At 34.0% G+C, this 27,134-nt stretch overlaps 1 protein-coding gene across 2 annotated transcripts in view; it reads right to left on the bottom strand.

Moving 5' to 3' along the window:
* SLC7A11 (solute carrier family 7 member 11) overlaps positions 1-11,314 on the bottom strand; it is an 85,259-nt gene extending 73,945 nt beyond the window's left edge. For both annotated transcript variants that reach the window (XM_073237042.1, XM_017648722.3), the window contains exons 1-3: positions 10,623-11,314; positions 6,923-7,049; positions 3,192-3,307 (exon numbers count right to left, since the gene is read on the bottom strand). In XM_073237042.1, coding sequence (XP_073093143.1) covers positions 3,192-3,307; positions 6,923-7,049; positions 10,623-10,899 — 520 coding nt within the window. In that variant the 5' untranslated portion in view covers positions 10,900-11,314. The remainder of the gene's footprint in view (positions 1-3,191; positions 3,308-6,922; positions 7,050-10,622) is intronic.
* Positions 11,315-27,134: the final 15,820 nt, after the last annotated feature.

Below are 27,134 nucleotides of genomic sequence, written 5' to 3'. Positions count from 1 at the left end.
TTGGTAAGCATTAAATAAAGGTAAGCTATTATTATATGGCAGATATTGTGCAAAGACTTTACACAGATAGTGTTATTTAATCCTCAAATCTCTAGGTCATGGGGACTAACACTGGCTTTATTTTTCAGAAGAGTACCTGAGACTCTGGAGTTATTTCACTTGCCTATGCTGATACAGGTAAGTTTGGAGATAGGATTGCAGCCTAGGTGAGCTAACTCCAGAGGTGACCCTTCAACCCTTGTTCACAGGTGACAATGAGGAAGTAGCTCAAAAGACATTTATGATCTCTCTTGTAAACCTAGTTCTTCTGAACTGATGACTCATCCTCTCTGCTAAGGTTCTTATCTTTAAGAGGTGGAGGGGAGTACATTAGCATTTAGTAACTCCCCACTATCACTTCTCAGATGGTTAACATTTCACAAAACTGGAATTTCTTTTTTCTGTGATTTGATTAAAGATCCTTCAGTTTTGCTCTTCTACACTTGAACTAGAAATTTCTAACGACCACGAACTGTTCCCTTCCCCAGGGGATACAGTGCAGCAGTTCATGAAATTAAACTCTATTTTCTACATCTCACTAACCTCCCACCCTTATCAGGCAGAAAAATCACCTATACTTATTTTGAACAATGCAAAATGTGAGAGATTTGCTCCCAGGTAAATTTATCTTTCTCTATCTCTATCTCCACCTCCTGTTGCTCCATTAAAGGCTAAATTCTTGTCAAAGACAGTTTGACTTTCCCACTTAGGCCACTGATTTACATTACCTACCACTGAGTCATAAAAATATTCAGTTTTCTCTTTCAGTATTTCTGGACAAATTTTCTCAGAATCTTAAGCTTGCAATAGGAACTTTAAAATTTGTAAACTAATGGCAAAAATAGAAGGAAAGGGCTAGGTTCATCCAAGATTTCCTCAGGCTCTTCGTTAACTATTCTATCACCAATCCCTACTATAGGCGCTTTGTAAACTGCAACATATTTAAGTTATCCTTACCTATAATTGCTTTCAAATTTTGCTTTGAACAGTTTCCATTTACTCCTCTGAAATACAAATTTTCCCTTTAAAAAGTGAAGCTGAATTGGGATAAACAAGAAGAGAGACATGTAGACTTACCAAAATAGTAATGTTACCATTAAGCAACTCATTTCCACTCCAAAGCAGGCAATATTTGTGGATCTATAAATGTTTACATAAAATCTATCGGAACTTTTCTGGGTATAGCTTTTAATCAGGGATTTCTATTGCCCATTTATAGAGCCCTCAAAATGCCACCTTTATCCCTTCTCTTTTCAAATGTAAATTGTGATATGATTTTGCCTCAGTCATTTTGGGGAGAGAATATACTGGATACAACAGTGACTGTTAGTCCAATGCCTTAGTGGAACAACAGATTTATTAAGAACTTTCTATGGGCAAAACAGCTTATGCTTTCATAGGTCTGTTACCAACAAATAAAAGGGACTCTTAAAAAGGTTTAATATTTAGCTCCAAAACATGTAACTAAGACATTTTTTAATAACACTAAGTTTCAATTCCAAGTTCTTTGCCTCTGGAGCCTATGATGGTTCATGCCACAGAAGCTCATGGTGTAGATCTGAACATCACACTGAGCAAACTCTGCCTCAGTTGCCACCACTTTCCTACTGCTTGAGAGAATTGAACATGTATATTCTTTAATGTGTAAATCCAAGTTTAACAAGCAGACATTTCACAGATTTTTCTAATACAGAAAAATTCTTAGATGTCATCTCATAAAAATCAGTCCATCAACAAATATTTATTGAGCACAAACAACATGCTAGACATTATGAGAAGGGCTGGAAATAACAGCAGTGAAGAGAGAGGCTCTTGGTCTCATGGAACTTCAAATGATGTTTTCCCACAAGAGTAGAAATAGCTACCATTTGTAATTTTTTAATAAATTACAGATATTACCAAAAACACTTTGCATGCATGCATTGTCTCATTTAATGTCATTTAATCCTCTCAAAACACCCCATGAAATTATGCAGGAATTATAGATGAGAATACTAAATTGTAGAAAGTTTAAGTGATGTGTCCTCAAGTCTCCCTACCTTGTCGTGTGTGTTAAGGGCAAGATGAATCAAGTTCACCATTACCTCTCCAGAACCCAGAAATGTCTGTTTAAAGTATTCTTCTTTGTCTTTCTTCAAAGACTTCATGGAACAACTGAGTGTATATGTGTGGTGGATAAAGTGGGAAATGCAGAATGAACCTATTTAAGTTCAGAAATACATGTACCTAGCACTAGAGATGTTGGAATGTGTAATTCTTAACTTTTTCCTGCAAACTAACCTCTTTGCTGTCAGATATGCACTGTTCTCTTTATTTTTATGAAACACCTTAGCTAACATAACTAAAAATTCTTTCATGAGTATACAATTCAGTTATTCCTGTGTAGCTTTCTATTTCTGAGTAGTTCAAACTTAACCAAATGTGACTGTATTGAATCTTAAAACAGCATTGTTATTTCCCATAATATCCAAAGGTTTGGAATCTAGATTCAAAGAAAGTTAGGGTCACATTTTGCTTCATATCACTTATGTAAGACTGCATGTTTCTCTATTTTATTTCCTCTTTAAAATGACTTCTAGTATCTGCCTGTTGATAAAAATGAACAACTTCCTAATTTGCAGACCCAATTTGAGAAATGCTATTAATAACCAAATATTGAAAGAAAACTCTTATCATAACCATCAATGTGCAGCTAAAACTATAACACAGTGACAACTGCTAACACAACATATACATCCAACATATGCACATCACTCCATTAGGATAAGTGAGTTAAAATTCAACATGTCATCACTGAGGAAGGATAACGTCTAATTCAAAAAATCTGTAACATAATTGGGTTTTCATCTGTAAAAATCTCTTTTTATGTACAATCCACTTACTATTTTACTAGCAAGTTGGCTTTTATTTGCCTATTTTAAAAAATTAGCCATCATATCTATTAACTCAATGCAAAACTGGCATATAATGCATTAGGGATCTCTCCAAATCCTTATTTTCTTTATTTTCCAACACAAACTTGGCTAGAAGCTATAAGCAAAAAGAACACAATGTGGGGAGCAGTCCCACCATACAAAAAGTTTGAAGACATTTGGTCACTATCATTTTTGTGGGGTTATTTTCTTTTATATATGCATACCCACGATACTTACTTATGCCCACAGCTGTAATGAGCTTGATTGCAAGTTCAGGAATTTCACACTGAATGAAAAATGGTTCTAGAATGTAGCGTCCAAATGCCAGAGATATCACTGCTGTGGCTGCAGGGCTAGAAAAGATGTATGTTTTGGTTACCTACAGGAAAAAAATATATACCACCTTCACTGAGCTTTTTCTACCTTGAGGTATTGTTATTCAGCATATGGAACATGTTAAATATGAAACTTTACTCTTTTCTGAACTCCATACTTGATAAGGTTGTCATAGATATTCCAAATGAAATATTGCCCATGACTTTGGTGGCTAGTTTTTAAACTTGACATAAGCATGGGAGCAAGATGGGGTGCTAACAGTTTTGCCCCTCTTCTCCTCTATTTGACTTTTCTTTCTTTAAAGTCTGGTTCATTATTTGAGATCCTGACAATGCTGGGCCTTGCAAAATGCAGTCTTCTTTCTCCATAAGTCAACAACTAAATTCTGGCCACAGCATGAATGTTAAATGGTACTGATCTAATGGGTTGGGGCATGGTCAGGAAAATGAACACAAAACTCAACTACAAGAAAACAATATCAATAAGTGTCCACTGCAAATGTATGTCCTTGACATTGTATTATTATTTCCCAGTACAGACAAAAATTTGTTATTCTTAGCTCCATAGAGATATTTAGAAACAAAATGTAAGTTGAAAAATAAAAATACTCTTATAATTTTACACAGTTGAGAAAACATGAAGGAGACAAAATGAAATAAGTTTAGGTACATTGCAAAATAGTAACAAACCATTCTTTTTTAACCTTCTGTGAAAAATATTTCTTCAAAAAAATATACCTGCCTTTTGAGTTTAAATATATGTATATATGAATGCATATTCTTTAGATACACACAAGGACTTGCCTAATTTCTCATGCTGTTCATCCCTCCTGGCTTTTCTTCCTTCTCATGGCTACCCAACAGCCATGCCCAATCTCTAGACTGTCAGAAAAACAATCACCATTGTGTGTGCCAACATTGGCCTGCTTGTACTAGAATGCACCATAATTTGTTCAATTTCTTCTTTTCCTAGAGACCTTCTCCTCCCAACCAAATGAGGCTATTTTTCCCGTTCTTCATCATTTATAAATTTTTATATACAATTTAAAATCTGATCTGTCATTTTACTACATTTAAAACATACTCCAGATATGCAAAAACCCTTCAGTGAAGGCTCAACCTGGTCTAAGCTTTCCTTTCTTCAGTGTGCTTCATCCTACTAAGAGGATCTGAATACACTTTGCGTGGAGTCCCTGCAACTTACTGGCCATATTTTATACCTTATATCTTAGTTCAGTCTTCTTTTGCCCAAGGAAGCTCTTCCAGCCCTCTCTGGGTCTCTGACTGAACTTCATGCCTGACTTTTCACAGTGCTTATTGCAGTAGAAACTTCATATTCACTACATGATTTCTTGATTGATAACTGTTTCCCTCACTGGACCCTGAGTTCCATGAGTTCAAGACTGTGTCTATCTTAGTCACTATTTTATCCCCAGTGTTTAGTATAGTATCTGTCATACAGCAGAAACCCAATAAATATCGCACATATGGTGAGTGTGCAAATTCAGTCTAAGGACCACTGCTATGTACTGATGTGTGCTATTTCTTTTCTTAAAATCTGTATTTTACAGATAATTTCTGACAAAATTGACTTATTCTAATATATAATTTTAATAGTAAGTATTGAGGTGCCAGGGATATTGTTGACAGAAAAGAAATGTTTAAGTACCCAGGTATCTTGTTACCCCTAGAGTCATTCATTATTCTGCCTGTTTGAAAGAGCAACTAAGCAATGTGAAACCATCATTACAAAGGAACTTATGAACCCATTATAAAAGCTTCTAGACTACATCTAGGTAATTTCCTCTGTCAACACACACACCATGTGCGTACATACACACACACACACACACACACACACACACACACACACACACACACCATGAAGCAGTTCTCTTGCCATAAAGTAACATTTCATTATGAGCTACTTGGTAGCAGGAACTATGGCTCATTCCACTTGAGAGCTCTTTAACTTGCCATGCCCCATTTAATAGCAGTTTGTGGTTTGACAAATGAAAGGAATGGGTACTCTCTCTGTGTTATGACAAAGAATCATCATGCTTATCATAATATAAAACATTAGCCAAAGCTATACAACTATCACATGGATGAGGAGGGATTCAAGTCTGGCTCTATCAGGCTCCAAAACCCACCATCCTAGCATGCCAGCATCTAAGTAAGTATTGTACTCATTTAAATGCTGAATATGTGGTATTCAAATATTATCACCTTGAACTTTCAGTCAAAAAGAATTAAATTATCCAGAAAAAATTTAGTATTAGTCAAAAATAATTTAGTATCTATGGTACTCAGGACATTGATTGAGTAGTATAAGGATCACAGAAAGCATGAGACCTAGTCATATGTGCTTGAAATGCTTGCAGTTTTAGCAGGGAAACAGAATACAGACACCTAAACTAGTAAGGAAGAAGAGAAGATATCATGTCCAATGTCAAAAGAGAAGCAGTAACTGCTTTTTTCAGGAAAACTAAGACAGGAAAGAAATCCTAAAACTAGGATGAATGGGTAATTAACTGTAGAAAAGATAGGATTCAAAGTAACCTCTGAAGAGTTACTTCATTATTTCATTATACATTATACATTATTATTTCATTATAACAAGTTTTAAATAACATAGAGTTGCTTAAAAGTGAAAAAAGACTTAAAGTAAATACTACTCTAAGCTCTCTGTTTAAAAAAAAAGAGATTCCTAGGACTATAAAAATCCTGATTAGTCTTAAATTCAGTCTTAAATTCTTAGTTCAGTATTTGTCACTTAGCTCCCAATGATAGGACAAAAGCACAAAGGAGCCCTCAGAACGTGTATGTGTGATAAGCGTACAGTAAGAGCAAGTTTTTCTAGTTGTTTCTGTTAAATTCTGTCATCAGAATGTGCAAGCCATTTACGGTAGCAGTTAGCCTTAAGGAACTGTGATACTCTAAACTGCTTATATGACATCATATATTTCCCACAAAGCTAAAGGAAATTTGCTATTCAGAGTGACTTAGCACTCACTGGTTAAATTTCAGACCAAGACAATTAATAAGAGGAACATAGGCTTACAACAATACAATAAAAGATTTTCACAACTGTAGTTCACCGATTCGTTTAGCATGAGGAAGTGAGTCACTTACATAAAATTTTATTTTTTTAAAGGACACAACTTGGTGACATACTGAGTTGTTAGGCACAAAGTTCCCCATTGAAAACTGACTAAAGTTAAGTGACTTAATGGGATAATCTGTAAGAGGGAAAACTCCAGTTCCAAGCATTTAATTTTGGCCAGTCAAAAGGTATGACTTATCAAGGTAGATTTGGTGTTCCTGATGTATCCCTTTAGGTTCAATATTTTTTTTCTAGAAATATCATAAAGAAGAATTGAATATTAAAGAAAAGCAGATACTTTAGAAGTCCAGTATGGTTGGAAAACTACTGCCAGTGACAAAACTGCACTAAAAATATTAATTGAGAAAGGTTTTATTTCTTAGATTATATGTTCTGAAGTAGACATTTACAACATAACCATATAACATGCATATTTCTAATTCATTAAAAATAATTAAAGTGATTTCAAAAAGGGTGTGATGAATCGGTATATTTTTCCTTTAATTTTTTTCTATGTTTGCCCTTACCGTATTATGAGCAGTTCCACCCAGACTCGTACAAAAGCAGGCAACGGACCAAAGACTTCCAGAATGTATGTGTAATGACCACCAGATTTCTTTATACTTGTTCCCAGTTCAGCATAAGATAAGGCTCCTGTGAAATAGTTATAATGAAAAGGTACGAAGTTAAAATATTATCAGATCCTTCAAAGGTAGAATTGATACAACAATATTTATATTGCATGAGATGTGACTGTATCTTTTGATCCAAATGCCATCCATGTTTCAAGAGAAATAACTCATCTAATTGCTAAAGGGCACCAAATTCCTCTCGTAACTTCCTAACACTTGAGCTCTAGTTCATTCTATTCAAATAATGTTATTTTACATGAAAAGCTAAAGACAAATTCTAAAATTATACATTATTGAGAATTTTGACCCTCACAAAGGAAAAAAGATGATAGATATCAATAATACTAACAGATTTTAGAAGAAATTAACTTCACACCAACACAAGGAATTATCCCAAATTGATCTCAATGTATTGAGAATCCTTTTAATAAGTGAAAATTTCGTGACACATCAAAATAAACAAATTTTATCTGTTCTTCAGAGAAGTATGGGCTCTAAATTTTACAAGATTTCATTTAATTGTGTAGGATATGTTTTATTTGTCAGCTAAATAAATTTTTATTTAGATACTGTATTTGTAGAATAGGTTTTCCTAGATTTTTGAAGCGTTTATTTCTAGGTGGTTGAAATAACATACTTCTAAAAAAGTGATGCTATAATTTTTTTATAGCATCAAATTTTATCTTTTATCAGATTAACTCAGTGAACAGGTGGACAAGTTACCTGTGTCCCTGGAGACCAAGTGAAACATTAAGTAAAATTAATTATAAACCAAATTTTAACATTTAGCAATATTATTCACATGGACTTGAGCAAGTTACATAACCTTCCCAAACCTCATTTTTATCCTCTATAAAGTGGAGATCCTCATTCTTACCTCTTCAGAGTTGTACATATAAATGCAATAAGGTTATCAGGGACTGCACTGGGCCTGACACATGGAAAGCACCTCACAGAATACAGTTATACCTATTAATTTGAGCAATCAACTATCAAGAAAATTAAAAATATATCTTAATATTGTAAAAAACTTTTCATATTCAGACTGCTAAGTACTCCAATGTAACACACAATTTTTGCCTGAACTACTTCAGAGACCTGAAGTGTGAGAAATTATTACTAATCAGTAAGCTTTAGGCAGAACTGTCCAACATCAATATAATTTTAATATTCAGTGAAATCTTTGTATCACTTACCCTATTCCTGAACCTAGCACTGTTTCAAAGTCACCTGGAAAGAATTTTAAAAAAAGAAACTAAAAACATTCCCTAAGGCCATACCCTAGACTTCCTCTCTAACCAAGAGACTCCAGACTCTCCATTAGAGAGATCTAAGAAAAATCTAGTTGTTTTAAAATTTGCACAGATGATTCTAAAGTAACCTGTCTGCAAATTGATATTTGGGGACCATGGATATAGTTTGTCTGTGTGTAACTATTTGTAATTACTTACAATTTACTCTCTATTGGAAACTAGTCACCATGTTGATAAGCTATATAGAAAGGCAACCAATATAAAATGTTATTGGAAGAGAGTCTTGAATTTATTGCCTGAGAGCCAATACCTGGACCTGTGTATGTTTTGCTGGAAGTCCAGGATGTTTACCCTAGGTTTATATTGAATCCTAGAGAAATGATATCTTTATTTAAAGGTCTCAAACTCTGTAACTATTTCACCCAGATTAAAAAGTTCAAAACAGGTTATAAAAATCCATGTATTGATCCTGGCTTTAAAATAACTGTAATCCAAATATACAGATTATTTCCTATTAATACCAGAGGTGTAGTGTTTTAAGAGAAAGGATTTTTTCTTTCCTTCGATTTTGCTTTGCTTCCTGTTAGGGAGGCACTTCTATCAAAAAACTTCTGGTAACTTAAATGATAAATGCAATGTAAAGATAGATAAGTAGATTAATGCAGGAACATACTCCCAATGATTACTAATCAAAGTATACAAACTAAGTATAACCTTAGCTAGTCCTTTTAACTTTGTTTTTTCTGAGCTCCTGCTTGAGTGGCTATACTTAAGCAGAAGTATGTTTTCATTGTAAAAGTCAATGTGACTTTAACTAGTTCAATGCTCAGAGTAATCAATTTTATTACATCTGAAAAACTTTCTATTGTGTACAAGAATTGAATCACATAGCGGAAGCTACATGCACATTAGTATGCAAGTCCAGGAAATGTTTTTTTTTATTAAACATTAATTTATTTTGAATATATTAAGTGCTTGTAAAAGACTGGGAGTCACAAAGTCATTTAAGATCAATAATTAGGCTTATCTTTTTCTATAAATGTACATGCCAACACCATAAAGAATACCACAAACTCTCTTTGAAAACGTAAAAATAATTCCTTTACAGGTCTTTCTAAACTAAGGCTTTGTTTCCACAAGTTTTATCTAAAATACCCTCTTTCTAATAATGGACATTTAAGTTCCCTAGATGAGTGCCCAAATGAATGCATTTAAACGTCACAAAGCGTAAGAACGTATGGGTTGGTATGTGCAGGATGCTAGGGTTAGGACAAAGCTTTAGTACCTTGAAAGAATAGCGCCTCTTGAAATTAACGCACAATATTTGCCAGAGAAAAGCAACTTTATCTTAGACATTAACCCCACAGTATAAATAAAATTTAATTTTTGATAATTCATCAGTTCTGTCACCTTTACAACTAACTTGAGTAGGTTTCTAGTAATTTGCCCACCTCATGAGGTGGCATTTATTAGCCCTTTACTATTAATTATCAAATCAATAGAGACCTAAATATTAAAGAAAAATTAACAATCATGCTTCTACAAGTTCAGTTCAGCTTAACTCAGTGAACAGGTGTACCAGTTATATGTGTCCCTGGAAACAAAGTGACCTGTAAATGAAGAAAACAGACCTGGGCGAGCACAGCAGACTAATACCCAATTCCAGGTTTACCGTTTATTTATATTGCAAGAGTTTATAGGTACTGGGGAGAGATGAAAGGCTGCAGCATTTTAAATATGCTCAGACTCTTGCAGTATTCCCACTTATAACAAGGACTGAGCCATCACACATCTTCCCATGACAAGGACTTTTGAAAGAATATTAAGAACTGACAAGCACATGAAGTTAAAATAATTAAAAAGGAACAGACTGCCACCCATTTATTTTGCCCATGAAAAAAGTCAGTAAAACTTCTGCTGAACAGTCAGTTCTGTGTCTAAATAGGCCATGCCAGGTCTTACTTCACAGGTGTTTCATTCAGTATTCCAGCTGCCAAGATGCCTCAATCATACGTAACTAAACACAACTGCCTGGTACAGAAAGTTTGCATGTATTTTGCTGGGTCATCAAAGTTAGCCTTTGCTCATTGCCACAGGGAAAAGCCAGAGGACAGTCTGTTTTAGTCAGGTAAAAAGAGTAGAGCCTGCAGGAAGAAATCTGATGGAATTCAGGACCCTGCCAACAGCGGACACTGTTTGGTGGTTCACATACCTAAACAAAAATCAGAAAATCTGGTATAGCCTTTGTCCTTCATTCACTCCTTACAAATTACCGTTTGCTTTCCCAGAAAGCCAACAGTCCAGCTCCGCAGACGCGCCCCCAGGGAAGAAGCTGCACTCACCAAATAGTGACAGGACCCCACAGACTGTCCAGATAAGCAGAGACATGCCCACGCTGCCCGTGTTCTGGAGCACGCCCTTAGGAGAGATGAAGATCCCTGCTCCGATGATTGTGCCTATGATGATGGAGATGCCCCTCAGCAAAGTGATTTTCTTCTTCAGCACCACCTTCTCTTGCCCAGGCGGCTCCTTGCCACCCAGGGAGGGCAGCCTCCTGTTGACATTCCCCTGCAGGTAACCTCCATTAGAGATGGTGGGCACAACAGGCTTTCTGACCATTGTAGTGACACACAGGGGAAAAATGAAACAAAGGAAAAAAAATAAAAACCCCAAACTTTCAACTTTTGGTGTGTATCTTGGTGTGACTGACCAGATCTCTTCCTCTTTGCTTTCAGATTGTCTCCCTCAGTGCTATTGTGTTCACAGGTAAAAACTCGAAGATGTATTTTCTCCCTCACAGCTATCTAATTCCTCCTCAGAAACACCTGTGTGTTCATGGCTCTCGGTTCCTCCACCTCCTCAGACTCGGCTGCGGCTGCTGCTGGCGCCCTGTCATTACAGACCAGCTCAGCTTCCTCATGGGCTGGTATTTAAGCTCCTGCCTGTCACACCAACTTACTCCAGCTAAATGATGATGCAAATTCTCCAGGTTTGCATCAGCCACATGAGGAGGCTCCAGCATTACTCAGCTCTTTTTTTTTTTTTTTTTTAACATTAGCAGCATATTGCTCAACTGACCTAAGCTTTTCAGAGAACAAAGCACACACTTAAAAGAGATCTTAACCAATCCAGAAGTAGTAGATTCGGAACAGACCTTCCCAGAGATTTACAGCAACTCCTAGTGAGGGACAAAAGCTCTTCACGTGAAAACAAAATGAAAAATGAAACAGGAAATGACCATTACATTTTAAAGAGTTTCTTTTTTCTTTAACTTGTGTATAAAACATTTTACACACAACTGTTTTAATAATAGAATGTAACCCAAAGCTGCATTGTTGTTTATAACCAAAACACTTACATTTCATAATATGTTTGCTTCTTATTTTTTTTTATTTTGGGTTTCCAAGCAACAGAGTCAAATCTAATATTTATAAAGCTAGAATGATTCTGTGTAGCTGCTATCACAGACATAACAATTGTGAGCCTTACTCAACATTTAAAGATACAAATTATTTCTTATCACTACCCGTAACAAACCAGTATTTAAAAATCACCATCTGAATGTGACAAATTTCAGTCACAGTGACTCCAGAAAATATTCATTTACTGATTCTCAACACTAGGAGATCTCCAAAACTAAGTAAAAATATATATATATATATTCCTCATTTGTATGTTCTATCAAGTAACCAAAAAAATCTAATTTCAAGATTAAGTAATAATTATAATGACATAAAAACATGTAAATAGCATAAACTTGAAAAGGAATACACAGATTAATAGTTGTGGAGGAAGATATTATGCATGATTATTTTTCTAAAGTGCATGAACAATTGTTAAAATTATAAATTTAAAATGAGGAATATAAGCTAAGATTAAAATGTTTACTTTGAAACAGAAAGGTAAAACATTTTTAAACCCTACTAACATTCTTAATCAAGTATCTATAAACCAAATATAAAAGAAAAGAAATCTTAGATATCACTTTTGGCCATGGTTATAGGTAGTTTTGAATTCAGTGAGAACTGGATATTATCATTACCCTGGGTCTATATTTGCAAACACCATTAAATATGCTTCCAAATGCCTGAACAGAAACAACAAACAAAAAGCATGTGTGTAAGAGGTTGGCGTGGGGGATGGTGGTGCTCAAGATGATAACAAGAAAGAAACAGACTCTAGGAAAGAAAGCACAAAGAAGGTCAGAATCATTTTCTATCATGTTGGCAACTGAGCAAATTATACCACATCAGTGGTCTGCCATTCAAATAATGTCCCTTTTATGTTATTTACCTAAACTGTACATAACTTGCTATGGGTATACCAAGTCAGGAGTTTTATATAGCTAAAATAAGTACTTGTTTCCCACCTGTTGTCTTTCAAAAAGTAAAACTGGGTAGTTTTCTTCATTCATTCTTGTTGGAAATCCTGAAAAAGGAAGCTAAAGGAAGATTCCTCCCCTTCAGTTTCTCCTTGTCCACTTATATGTCCTTCCACACACATAATTCTCCTGAGTAATGCACATAATGCACATAATGGAGATAGAAGAGGCCTTTAATTCCTAAGGGACCCATATTGGCTCTGGATCCTGAAGATCTTCCATTAATTCTGTAGCTTGCTTAGTTTTCTTGCTAGGTATGCTACCTCATGCCACACACAAAAAACAATTGCATGTGGATGGTAGAGTTAAATGTAAATGGCATGTCATTAAGGCTTCTAAACTAAGTTGATATGATATATGATTATGGTAGCCACTGGACACATGTGGCTATCAGCACATGAAATGTGGCTAGTCCAAACTGGGATGTGCTATAAGTAAAATATCCACTGAGATTTAAAATCTTATTTTTTTAATCTCCTTAATTATTTTATTATTCATATTAATTTTACCTGTTTAATTCTATTTTTAATGTGGCTACTTAAAAATTAAAATTATCCATACATATGTACTTCAAATTTATGGATAACATGTAACTAATGGACAGTGCTGATCTAGAAGAAAACATAGAAGACATTCCTTAGTGTAAGCAGGAATTTCTTAACAGGGACACATAGGTTTCTAACTATAAAAGAAAAATGCATTGGAATATATTACATTCAGGAGTCTCAGTTCATTATATGACATGATTAGGAAATTGTAAAAGAGAACTAAAAAGTGAAAGAAAGTATTTGTAACTGACAAAGATCTCATACCCAGGATAAATAATAAATTTCTATAAATCAATAGCAAAAAGACAACTGATAGAAAATTGGCAAGAAATTTGAACAAATACTTGATAAAATGGCCAATGCATTTATTAAAAATTGCTAAACAGTATCAGTCATTACATCCATTAGTCATTTGAGTAACTAAAACCACAAGAGGATGTTAATTCACAGCATCACAGTAGTTCCCATGAGAATGACTGACAATACCAGGAATGGTAAGAGTGTGGCCAACTTGAGCTTTTATACTCTGCTGTGGAATGTACATTGTTGCATTCATTAGGCAAAGTTGTTTGGTAATATCTGCTGAAGCTAAATATCCACATACTCTGACCAGCAATTCCCCACTCTTAGGAATATACCTGATAAAAATACAAGACATCATGTACCAAAAGACATGGATGAAGGTATTCATATTATCTTTATTTATAATAGCCAATTCTGAAAATAACATGAATATCCAGAAACAGTAGAATGGCTACATGTATTGTTGTATTTATTCAGCAAAGTACTACAAGACAATAAAAAAGAATTATTAGCTATTTACAGCAATATGAATGACTCACAGATGTTGGAAGACAGTTACAAACAAAACACATACCATATGATTTAATTTGCATAATGTTTAAAAACAAGCAACATGACTCTATGGTGTGGAAATTCTAATACCTCTCTTTGGGAATAAGTGGATTCAAGTGACTGAGAGGGGGCACAAAGGCAATTCCAGGGTCTGGGTAATGTGCTGTTTTATAGCCTGAGTAGTGACAACCTGAGTGTTTTAACTTGATGATAACTCACTGGGCAGCACACTTACATGTCTGTACTTTTCTGTGGTTAGCTTAAAATTCAAATTTATAAAAACAATCATTGTAATTGAAAATTTATGATATTCTCTCAGAAACAGATAGATGAAACAGACAAGCAAAACCTTAGAAAATTTTAAAAGTATGATTAATTAATAAAGTTAAGACAGTGGCTCTATCAAGAACTTCCTGTCCAGCAAATAGAAAATACAGATTGTTTAAAGCATACATAAATCACCAACAAAAATGCTATGTTTAAGGCAAGGGAAACCCCAATAAGTTCCAAAGAGTTAACACGTGAACCATACACTCTTACCATATGTAATAAAATTATAGATTAATAACAACATAAAACTAAATATTACATGTCTAAAAATTAAAAAGTATACTATCAATTTATCTTTAGATTACAGAAGAAAATGAGAAAAATGTTTCTCACAAAATACTTAAAACTAAATAGTAATGAAAAGCCCATGTGCAAATTTGTGAGACAGTAAAATGTTAAAGCAAAACTGAAAGCTATGAATTACATTAATCAGAAAAATAAGAAAGATTTGGAGCAAATAAGCTAAATAGTCAACACAAACTTTGGGAGAAACTGACCATACTCAGAGAAGAAAGAAACATAATTCTGAAAGTCAGGAAAGTAAGAACAAAAAAGACAATAAGATATATTCCTATCAAACTCTGTTTATTTGTAAAAATTAATAACATAGATAAAAGTCTGATGAGTGAACAAGAAAAAACTGGAAATTAATTAAATGTAGAATGAAAAAGAGAACATATATTACGGTGGTAGGGTTTTCTAAAAATAAGGGTGTATAATGAACACCTATGTGTTAAAGAATGTGAAAACCTAGACTAAATTCCTTGACATCTATGTTTCATTCTCTTACCTCCTGCACTGACTTCTATCACAATAATCATTATATTGCAGAGTTAGTTTCTATTAACTAATTTTTTATATTACTTTTTACATTGTAAGTTCCTTGATCTTGAACTGAATTTTTATTTCTGCATCTTAAATTGCCTACTCCATTATCTGTTACAGAGTAGTAAGTGCTGTATCTATATTTAATAATTGTTAACTCCCAGAAACATAAACAATTGTTACATAGGTTTATGGGAAAGTAACTGGGAGGAAAATTAACAAAAGAGCCAAATTGTCACCTTTCATAGTAGAAAGTTGACAGATAATATACAAAATTTCAACTATAAAATACAGGATAGGCATATTATTTAGACAGATGGAAGCAAACAACAGGAGAAAAATTAGGTAAGGGGAAATGTGTTGCCTCTGGTAAGCAAAAACAAAGGGGTAAAGGCAAGATGGAAGAGAAAATTAAAAAACAACTACACCTGCTCATGTTACGAGTTTTGCAGAAATAACCTGAATTTTCAAACTACATTCTTATATTTTGATAAAAATTTAAAAATATTAAATTTTAAAAAGCACAGCTAAATTTAGATAAAGTAACATAACAGGAAGTGAATAAAGTATGATTTATAAGGCCCTTTTATGTTGGGGATAGGTGGATAGAGAAAATCCATTTAGATTATGTAAAGTCATGTACTTCTGTGAATGACTCAAGAGTAATCATAGAAAAGGAAGAAGAAAACGAAAGAGGAAAGGAAGGAAAAGAAAGAGAAAAGAAAAAGGAAACTATGCATGACTCCCAAACCAGGAGAAAGGAAATAGATAATAGAAAAACTTCAAATAATTTCAAATTTTAATCAATTAGAATGTAGCAATTTGATGCAATAATTAGTTCAGATAAGGATCATTAATGCATGTCAAAACTGTAGTGTGAAAACTTGTTGTAAAAGATAAATTCATATAACCTTGAATTATCTTTCCAGAGATTACTTACAAAATTTCAAAGAAAAAAATAAACTTTACAACATGGAGATCTCACTGTCACTATATTGGTTAAGTGATCAAAGTAAATATCATCAGTAGTACCTACTGATGTAACCAATATTGATAACCCAATATCAAATATGTAGAAATGTTTAACCTGAATCCAGTGATGTGAAAACAATCAGAGAAATCAATAATAGGAGAAAATCTATTCAACAACTAGCCTAGAATTTTTAAAAAATTGAATTTAATAAAAAATAACAAGAAGGAAGAAGGACTGTTGTATGTTAGAAAAAACTGAAGAGATATTACAACCTAATATTTTTTAAAGTATATAAAAGTTATCTTTGTCATAATTGAGGAAATTTGAATAAGAATTGTATTTTGAATGATATATGGAATTTTCATTAATTTTACTAGGTATGATAAAATTGTGTTTGCACAGGAGAACATCATTATTCTTCAAAGAAGCATATGAAAGGTATATGCATAAGGTATTGTGATGCAATTTACTCCCAAATTATGTGCAAAAAGAGATAAGTCAACTACATAAATTATTATCATTGCATCATAGTCTGTAATAGCAAAAGTTTTGAAACAACATCAATGCCCATCCAAATTGAGTTAAACAATTATTCAAAAATATAATGGATATTAACCAGCTATTTTTAAAAAAAACTTCAAGGTTCTTAATTTTAATATTTCTAAATTATAATATATATAATATTATATATATAGATTTCTAAAATATATATAATATTAAGTAACAATGGAAGGACAATAATTGTGTGGGTGTGTGTATAAATAGATTGCATAAAAATCTCTGCATGAAAATTGAGCAGATGGGGTCAGAGTATGAGAGAACTTTACAATACATACATCTTTTAATGCTAATTTATATTCAATGACTGTGAATGAAAATCTATTTTAACAAAACAACAAATTTTCCACAAAGAACAATGGAGAAAGCTCCAAAGAATGTAGAATGAGGTAATAATAGAAATTAATATAAATGTGGTAATAAGAAACAAAAGAAGTGACATACAATTTTATGAAAATCTAACAAATTAAGCATAGTTTTGGCAGGATGGATCAAGGTAAAAAGAGACAAGACAGAAGTAAATCTTTGTAAAAGAAGAGTGGAGATCTTAACTACCAACAAAATACTGAAGTAAAAACTGTAATGAAGTGGTACAACTTCAAGCCAACTTATTTGAAAGACCAGATTAAATGGATATTTTTTAGAAAAATATACTATTACCAAAATGATTCAAAGATAAATAGAAAGTTTTAATTATATATTTAATAGTAATTAATAATAAAAAAATAACATATAAGAAGTGACCAAAAAACCATACAGGTATACAAGTAGTTTTACAGGAAAGATCCACAAACACTCAAAAATACACAATTCCTGTCTTAAAGTATTACCCAAACTAATAATGGAGAAATAAACTCCTAACTCTCTTTACTAAGCTAGTTTAATCTTGATGCCAAAAAATAGAAAAATGGTAAAAATCAGGAATATGACAATCCACTTTTACTTGAAACATGGTAAATAAAGTATTAACATAAATCATAAAAATATCAGCAAATTATATTTAAAAATGTATTTAATAATTCATAATTTTCAAATCAGCCTTTGTCAGTAATATAAAGTTAAACAATAGAAAAATCAGTGTGATTTTTAATTATGTAATTAATGGATGCTAAAAATGACACATTTTATTTATTTTATATAAACTATTTCTATATATGCATATACAGTAAAATGCACACATACATATTCTTTTAAATATTTTATTAGAATTCCTAACCAACACAAAAAGCAAAAAGAAATTAAGAGTCTATTATTTTTGTAAAGCTTTGTTATTTACAGATGACATTATTATCTAAATAAAAGTCCAAGAGAGCCTACCAATTAATATACTAACAATAAGAAGAACTTTCAGTAAGGTTGCTGGATGTAAGAACATTACATTAAAAAATTACATTTGAATAAAAGATGTCAAAGTAGGATGGCAACCTTCTCCCACATACACACCAAGGAAGCAACTACAGCAAATACAACTAACCCTGAAAATGACCTAATGACTGCAGAAGAGAGCACCTACACCTGGTGAAGAAGAGAGCACACTGAGGAGAGTAAAGAGGCAGAGCCATGATGGATCAAGACCTAAGCCCTTCCCTCATCTTACCCCACAAGCAGGAGAGAGAGGAATGCAGCATGGAGGGATAACTGCTCAGCAATATGGCACACCTGGCCCTGGAGATCTGCTCCAAGAACAAGAGTCCACACAGCACTAGGCTTTGGTCTTAACAGGGCTGCATATACGGCAGAGTGGAGGCACTTTGGGGAGCCATGACTCCCATCACTTGTACAGGATAGGGACACTCCATTGGTCCCACTGAGACCCGAAACAGAGCCTGCAGTTTGAAAGATTTATCAGCAAAAGGAAGTATGTCAGAGGGGTGGGGGTCAGAGGAAGCTCTATCTGGAGGAGAAAAGGCAGGTGGACAATATTCCCCAGACCTCCCTCAGCCCAACCAGTCAGGTGCTCCCAGAAGCCAGCACCAAAGGCTCCGCCTCCCTCCCTAGCAGCTCAGCCCCATGTGTGCTTCCTTACACACCCTGCTCAGTCAGCTTAGCCTAGCAGCAGTCTAACTTTGCTGCCTGACAGGCTGAAAGAGAATAGTTTCCAGGCTTTCCTAGCCCTCCTTCATCCCAACAGGTTGGGTGCTTGTGAAAGCCAACTCTAAACTCTCCAGCTCCCTCGCTGGCTACAGCAATACTTCCCTGTACATACACCCTGCTGGCCCAGCAGAGGCCATCATTGCTGCCTGGCAGGCAGAAGGCAGCCCCACCCATAACAATTCCAACAGAAGCACCTCAAGTGGCACAAAGGGCACCCAGAGGCAAGCTGTCAGCCTCTGCTGACAGAACAGCTACAGCTGGCAGACAGGTAAAAAGACAGCCCATTCCAGCAACTGCAGCTAAGCTGCTAAAGAGAACCAGGCACTTGTAAGCAGAGTCTTGAGCTTCTGGGCACCAAAGGACCCATACTTCATAAGGCTATTACTTTCATGACCAGTAGGCATAGTGGATCTATCCAATATAAAGAAAGAAACACCAAAACCCAGACAAAATGAGGAGGCAGAGAAATATGTTCCAAACAAATGAATAAGATAAGACACCAGAAAACGAACTAAATGAATGGAGATTAGCAATATTCTTGATAGATTTCAAAATAACTATAGTCATAAAGATGCTCAGTGAACTGGGGAAAAGATTGATGATCTCAGTGAGAACTACAACAAAGAGAAAGAAAATATGAAAAACAGCCACTCAGACTGAAGAATACAATAACTGAAATGAAAAATACAATAGAGGGAATGAAATAAAATAGAGGGAATAGGACTGCTGGAAGGAGAGGAAAGAATAAGTGTGATAGAAGATAAAGAACAACAAAGTAACCAAGCTGAAAAAGAGAGAAAAAAAGGATTTCTGAAAATGAAAAGATGCCAATAGAGCTGTGTGACAATTACAAATGAAACAATATTTGCATAATAGGGGTCCCAGAAGGAGAAGAGTGAGATACAGAAGTAGAAAGTCTCATTGAAGAAATAATAGCTGAAAACTTCCCCAAAGCAGGGCAAGGAAATAGACACCCATGCCCTGGAGGTTCAGAGAGCCCCTAACAAAAGGAACCCCAGGAAGATAACACCAAGACATATAGTAATTAAAATATCAAAGATTAAAGATAATAAAAGTATCTTGAAAGCAGCAAGAGAGAGCAGAGAGTTACCTGTAAGGGAAATTCTGTAAGGGTATCAGCAGATTTCTCAGCAGAAACTAAAATATTTAAGGTATTGAAATGGAAGAGCCTATACCAAGAATTCTATACCCAGCAAGGTAATCATTCAAAATTAAAGGAGACATTAAAACTTTCCCAGATAAATGAAGGTTAAAAGAATTCACCACCACTAAATTGGCCTTATAGGATACATTAAAGAGACTTCTGTAGACGGAAGTGCTCTTAAGCCTAGATACTTTTTGTCAGAGAAAGTAGACCTACAGTGAAGGTAGTAGTCATATTACTTACTAAGCAAGTATGAAGTTAAAAAAAAAATGTAGTAAAACCATCTACACACAAAATCAGTCAAGGGTCAAGGGATACACAAAAGGATGTAGATTATGACATTTTATACATAAAGTGTAGATAAAGGAAGAAAAAGAATAAAGAAGTAGTATTTTTAGATTGTATTGAAATTGAGCAACCATCAACTTAATATAGACTGTTACATATTTAGGAAACTATTTATGAATCTTATGGTAACCACAAACCTAAATCCTGTAATAGATACACACAAAAAGTTAAAAAAGAGAAATACAATTACAACACTAGAGAAAACCATCTAATAACAAGGGAAGGTATAAGAGAGGAAAAAGGAACAGAGAGGTACTACAAAAACAACCAGAAAACAATTAATAAAATGGCAATAAGTACATACCTATCAATAACTACCTTAAATGTAAATGGACTGAATGCACCAATCAAAAGCCATAGGGTGGCGGATGGATAATGAAATACGACTCATCTATATGCTGCCTACAAGAGACTCATTTCAGACCTAAAGACATACATAGACTGAAAGTGAAGGGATGGAAAAAGATATTTCATGCAAGTGAAAGGGAGAAAAATACAGGAGTAGCAGTACTTATATCAAACAAAATAGATTTCAAAACAAAGGAAGTAAGAAGAGACAAAGAAGGACATTACATAATGATAAAGGATAAACAGAGGATATAATAATCATAAATATTTAAGCACCCAACACAGGAGCACCTAGATATGTAAAACAAATGCCAACAGAACTAAAGGGAGAAATTGACTGCAACTTAATGATATTAGGAGTCTTAACACCCCATTTATATCAGTGGAAAGATCATCCAGATAAAAAATAAGGAAACCCCTGCACTGAACAACGACCAGATGGACTTAATAGCCATCTACAGAACATTCACCCAAAAGCAGCAGGATACACATTTTTCTCAAGTGAACATGGAATGTTCTCCAAAATAGATCACATATTAGGACACAAAAAGAGCCTCAATTCAGAAAGATTGAAATTGTACCAAGCATCTTTTCAGATCACAATTGTATGAAACTAGAAATCAGTTACATGAACAAAACAAAAAAAGCACAAGTATATGGTAGACTAACAAACATGCTACCAAATATCAATGGATCAATGAACAAATGAAAAAGCAAATCAAACCATACACAGAGACAAATGAAAACAGAAACACAACAGTTCTCAATTTGATTGCAAGTTACTCTACATTACACCTAGACATGAACAAATCCTTCTCCTCTAGCCTCTTCAACCTCCCCAGGTCGACACAGTCTCATCTAAGACAGTATTAGAAGAAAAAACAAATTCTTCTTAAATACACATTAACAGTTGCCACACTTGACTGCATATTAGTTCATAAAGCAAATCTCAAAACTTTTCAGAGAAAGGGTATTATATACATCATGTTATCTGACCACAACACAATTAAGTTAAAGATTGGAAATAGGAAAATTAAAATCCCCATTAAAATCTCATTGGTCAAAAAATAAATGGTAATAAAATAAAAACTTCTTAGAAATGAATAAGATGAAAATACTATACCTAAATCTATGGAGAGCAGTTAACACCTCATTGAGAAGGAAATATTCAGCCTTAACTGCTCATATTAGAAAAGAAGAAAGAATAAAAATTAAAGAGGAAATGTCCAATATAAGAAATTAGAAACAAACAATAAGTCCACAGAAAGTAAAGAAAAAGAGATAATTAAAATGATGGAATCGAAGATAAAGATGAAATAGAGAAGTTCAATAAATTCTAAGTCATCTCTGAAGTGTGACAAAATAAAAGCAAACCTCTGATAATGCTAATGGATAGAACAACACAGAATACACAAATAATATTATGAATGATAAAAAAAGACATAATACTAATGATGCAGTTGAAATTAAAAAGATAATAAATGAATATTATCAACAACTTTATTCAGATTCGATTGAAAACCTAGGTGAGGTAGACAAATTTCTTATAGAAATTTAACAAAACTGTGAAGACATAGAACACCTGAATGACACTATGATAATTAAAGAAATTATAGAGTCATAAAATCTTAACAGAATAGCATAGATCCAGATGGTTTTACAGGTGAATCTTACAAAAACTTTCTTGTTTTTACAAGATTACAACAGCTGGAAATTTTCATACCCTACAGTGCATCAGTTCTACTGAAAGCAATTTTACTAAAAGAATAGATTACACACATGCACTAGGAGATGTCCACAAGAACAATCAGAAAGCAAAAAATTACAACAGCCCCAATTCCCTTTGACTGGAAAATGTTAAATAAATTGTGTTTTATTAAGACCATGGAATGTGAAAATGAAGAAACTACAACTACATTAAACAGCATGAATAAATCTTGCATAATGTTAAGTAAGATAAATTCCCAAAAGCCATTCAATATGATATTCTCTTCATGAAGTTCTAAAGCAAGCAAAATCAAACACACACAAAATTCCTAACAGGCAAGAAAATGATAAACACTAAAGTTCAGTGTTATGGGATGTAAAGGGAAATGGTTTGAGAGTTCACAGGTGTCTGTGACATTATCATAAACAAACACACAGGTAAATAAAAATATGGCCATGTTTGGACTAATAATGATTTTGTATCATGAATCCAGGAATATAATGAATGCGATTCCTTATTCCTGGAATCCTAAAGGAAATAAAAGATAATAGGATCTTTTGGTCTCATAGCAACAAATTTTAACCAGTTATTTTATAGGGAAATGAAAGAAAGAGGGGTTAATGTGTCACCCTCCCATGTTGACAAATATTTAAGATAGATAACATCCACGTGATGGTACAGACATAGGGAAAAAGAAACCTAAATATTAATCTGAGAGTGCAAATTTATATTACTTTAGAGAGCAGTTGAGAAATATCTAGAAAAGTTAAAGTTGCACTTGCCCTATGAGTTATGAATTGCACTTCCAGATAACAACCGTAAAGAAATTCCCACACAAGTGCTCAACAATGACAAGTACAAGAATCTTTCATTGCTATAATGTTTATAACAGAAAAAATGTGGAAACGTCCTGACTATTCCTCATAGAAGAATAGACAAGCTGTGGTGTACTCCTATAAAATGCTATTCCACTGGTAAAATATATAAACTAAATTCGCATGCATTAACATCTCAAAAACATAAGCTTAAGTGAAGAAAAGCAAGTTGCAGTAGGCTGCACACAGTATGATACCATTTATGTAAAGTTTAAAAGTACACAGTGCAATTTTCATATTGTTTATGAATCCATTCCACATGTAGTAAATGAACAAAAACACACATGGGGTTGTAACTAACTCCAGAAGAGTGGTTACCTTTAAGAAGGCAGGAGAGTAAAAGGTTACAGAGATGAGGTTTTGCTGGGATCTTTAATGTTTTATTTCTTTCAAAAAAAAAAATACTATGTGAGCACAAGGAAACACGGCACATAGTATCTGGTAAGTTCAAATTGTGCACCTTGTGTTTATTGTATTATTTTCTCATTTCTTTTTCAGTAGGTTTGAATTATTTCATCAATAAACTTTATGAATTATATGACAAAATAATCTGACCCCTTAAACTCTACCTGAAGTCCCTGTGAGCACTGCTACCTTCAATAAGGGTTCATAGCACACTTCAGTAAGGGAATCATTAGAATCCTTGGAATAGTAAGATGTGTCCAGTCTTGCCTGTAATTATTTTACTTAAGTAAGTCTAAATTGTGACATGAAAGAGATTCTGGGAAGAGTACTTAGCTTCCTGTAATATAAATTTTTACCAATCATCAGGGAATGCCTGAAAATACTGTTTTGTAACAGATAGGTGAGGTTATATTAAACCTAAACAAACTAAAATCATTCATAAATGAGCACTTTCAAAGCATCTAGAGTAGAATAATTAAAATATTTAAGTTTTTGTACTGGATTTTTCTTGGAAATGTGAGCTCCAGAAAAAATTCAGAAGCAATAAAGGAAGATTATAAGTTATAAATATAAATATGACTCATATGTACAACTGAAATACCATGATTCTTATGGTATTTCCATTTCAAATTTCAAGGTATAAAGAATTGTATGCCTTGATTTCAGCCATGATATTGAGTCATCACAACATAAGTGCAAGCAAGTCTCAACTTGGGATTTCCATTCCTTGTTCTTTTAAGAAGCAGGAAATCGTATAATCTCTGAAAAGGATACACCCTTCATCACTACTGACAGCATATCTACGGTATGATTTATGTCAACATCCACTAAAAAAATTTCTTAATAGAGGCCCTGTACTTCTTACTTTGTACTAGAAAAGAACATATTAATTTATAACTATCCAGAGGGGATACTTACAAATAAAATAAAAGCATTACTGAAAGCAGTAGGGGTGGAATCCTTGTCTCTAACATAAACAAATTCATACATTTTATCTATTAAACAAAACAAGTAATAAATTTAAAAGTGAATTGCAACCTAGTTAATTTCATTGTGGGTTATATGAAAATCTCAATGTGAAATTCAGAGCCAGAATTCACCAAAACAATTTCTATGTCATGGCTAACTCAGGTATCACAAAGAACCATAAAAAGAATAGAAATTTTTTTTAATCTAAAAACATTTTGCTAAAATTGGATTATTTTTCAAATCTGTTTTTGTTAATAAATATCTGAATTAATTTTGCTAAGCAAATTCTCTTTCCACTTGAACATCCTTTGAAGGCATATAAATGATATCTTGATATAAATTATATGTATGTGTATGTGTGTGTGTCCATCAATCTCTAAAATAGTGATACAAAGTCTAATATATGACATAACATAATCTGAGGACAAAGATAAAAGGAGTTAGTTTGGCTAACAGGCAAGCAGTAGCAGAAACCTCAGAAATACAGGAGGCATAGTAATAATACCGGAAAGTCAAATAGAGTACGCTAGCTGTGTGCCTCTGTGTGCGTGCATGTGTGTGTGTGTGTGTACAGTGGGGAGTATTGGTTGAAAAGGTGGGGATAGTAAACATGAGAGCTGCTAAAACCACTCAAATGACAGCCATACAAAACCAATCAATGTGGTACATTTGTTCTGCCTTCCACTGAAACTGAATTGATCGATCTGTCAAGTTAATGAGCAAACTGCCACCTACCAGTCTGTCCCATCCACCTCCACAATGATCAAATACACAGTATCTTGTGAAAGAACCAAAAAGGAAAGCCAGGCTGGAGCTAACCAAAAATATCTATCATGTCCTGACAAAGTGTCAATGAATCTGGAATGTATACTATTTGGAAAATAATTAAAAGAAAAACTATCAGGACTTGATAGGTGTTTGTAAGAAGGTTGAAAAGAAGGGGAAGATGACGAGTGAGAGCCTGTTTAAAAATTTGAAATAATGCAGGTAGTTATGCTGTGCTTGGGGATTACATACTCAAATACAGCATGTTGACAATAACAACAAATTGGCAAAGCCTTAAATTGGAAGTGAGTTTTTAATTTGGCAAAGGAGCCTTTTCCTCCCACTAACATTAAGGCAGAATGCAGTCATTTCAGTTAAACATCCAGTGGCAACATTCAGTGCATTTGTCATAACTAGTGATTTGACCATATGTTTGTGGCTTAGATTTTTTTGTAAGAATGGTAGGAAATAGGACCAATAGTAGCTCTGAAGTTTTGGTATTCAACAAACCAATGAAATAAGGGCTCAAATTGTACCTATTAGCATTACATATTATTTCCTAGCAATCTGGGTCAACCCTCGTTTGCATTTTAAGGAAAGGAAAGAAGGAAGGGAGAAAGCAAAAGTAAGCAGGAAGGAAGGAAGAAGAAAGGGAGGAAGAAGTCATTCTTTAAACATATATACATGGCTATGTGTTTTGTTGTCATTTTAATTGAGAATGCCATATGAGAAAGCATCCAATTACAGTAACTCATGTTTCTCTGACACATTTTAAACATGAGAGTGAAATTGGAGTCAACCATTTTTATGGGTTTGACAGAATCAAAATATTTTTGCCAGTTAAAAAGATGAAGTGCGGGCAATCTGTCGCATGCAAAGTCTTCCAGAGAACATTTTCAACGCACACTTAAGAAAAATGTATTGGGGGCTTCCTTCAATCATTCTTTTGCCTCCTTTTTGCTAAATACTTTTGTTTTGTTTTTAGTCTGTTGAAATCCCTCAACTGAATCCACTTTTCACTGAAGTGCCCATAACACGAAATAATCCTGTCTTCATTGAAATTGCCTTTTCTTTTACATAGAACAATATAAAAAATCAATTTTATTGAAGAAATTCATACCGAAGTGTGAATGGATGTTCTAAACCCAAACCTCAAAGGGTATTTTTGTTCTAATTAAAATCAATTGATGGTATATATAAGAAGGGTTTTTTGTTCATATGTTGTTTCTCATGGAAGCTTTCAAAGCACCCTTTGCTTACTCTGATAGTGTAGCCTTTAATTCCATGTATTATGAGAATAATTACACAATAATTCAATAGATTTTCTAATAGGCTGCTGACTCTTGCTAAAAACTGACAACTTGTTCTGTTTGTAGAGTAGTGGCATCTTCCTGACTCTATAACACTCCTCCCCTTCTTATTTAACCAGGGAGCTACTGAGGACAGGTAGTGAATTTGCAGCCTCACCCACTCAGAAGTTAGGGTGAGAAAGTCTTGTTGCCGTTTGCGCCATGGTCAGGTATGAGATAGCTCCTGGTAACCCACATGCCCATTGTGTCACAAAAGTTCCAAACCCAAATATGCTAGCCCAGTCCACGTGAATAACTTTCTTGCTGACTGCCCCTCTCTTGTGAGCCCTTGACTTTTCATCACTCTCAGGGGCCAGGGCTCTGTAAATATCCCACTCACCACCTTGAGCAAATCACA

Source organism: Manis javanica, chromosome 5 (genome assembly GCF_040802235.1).
Source record: "Manis javanica isolate MJ-LG chromosome 5, MJ_LKY, whole genome shotgun sequence".
NCBI lineage: Eukaryota > Metazoa > Chordata > Mammalia > Pholidota > Manidae > Manis > Manis javanica.
This window is presented reverse-complemented; position numbering and strand designations above follow the sequence as displayed.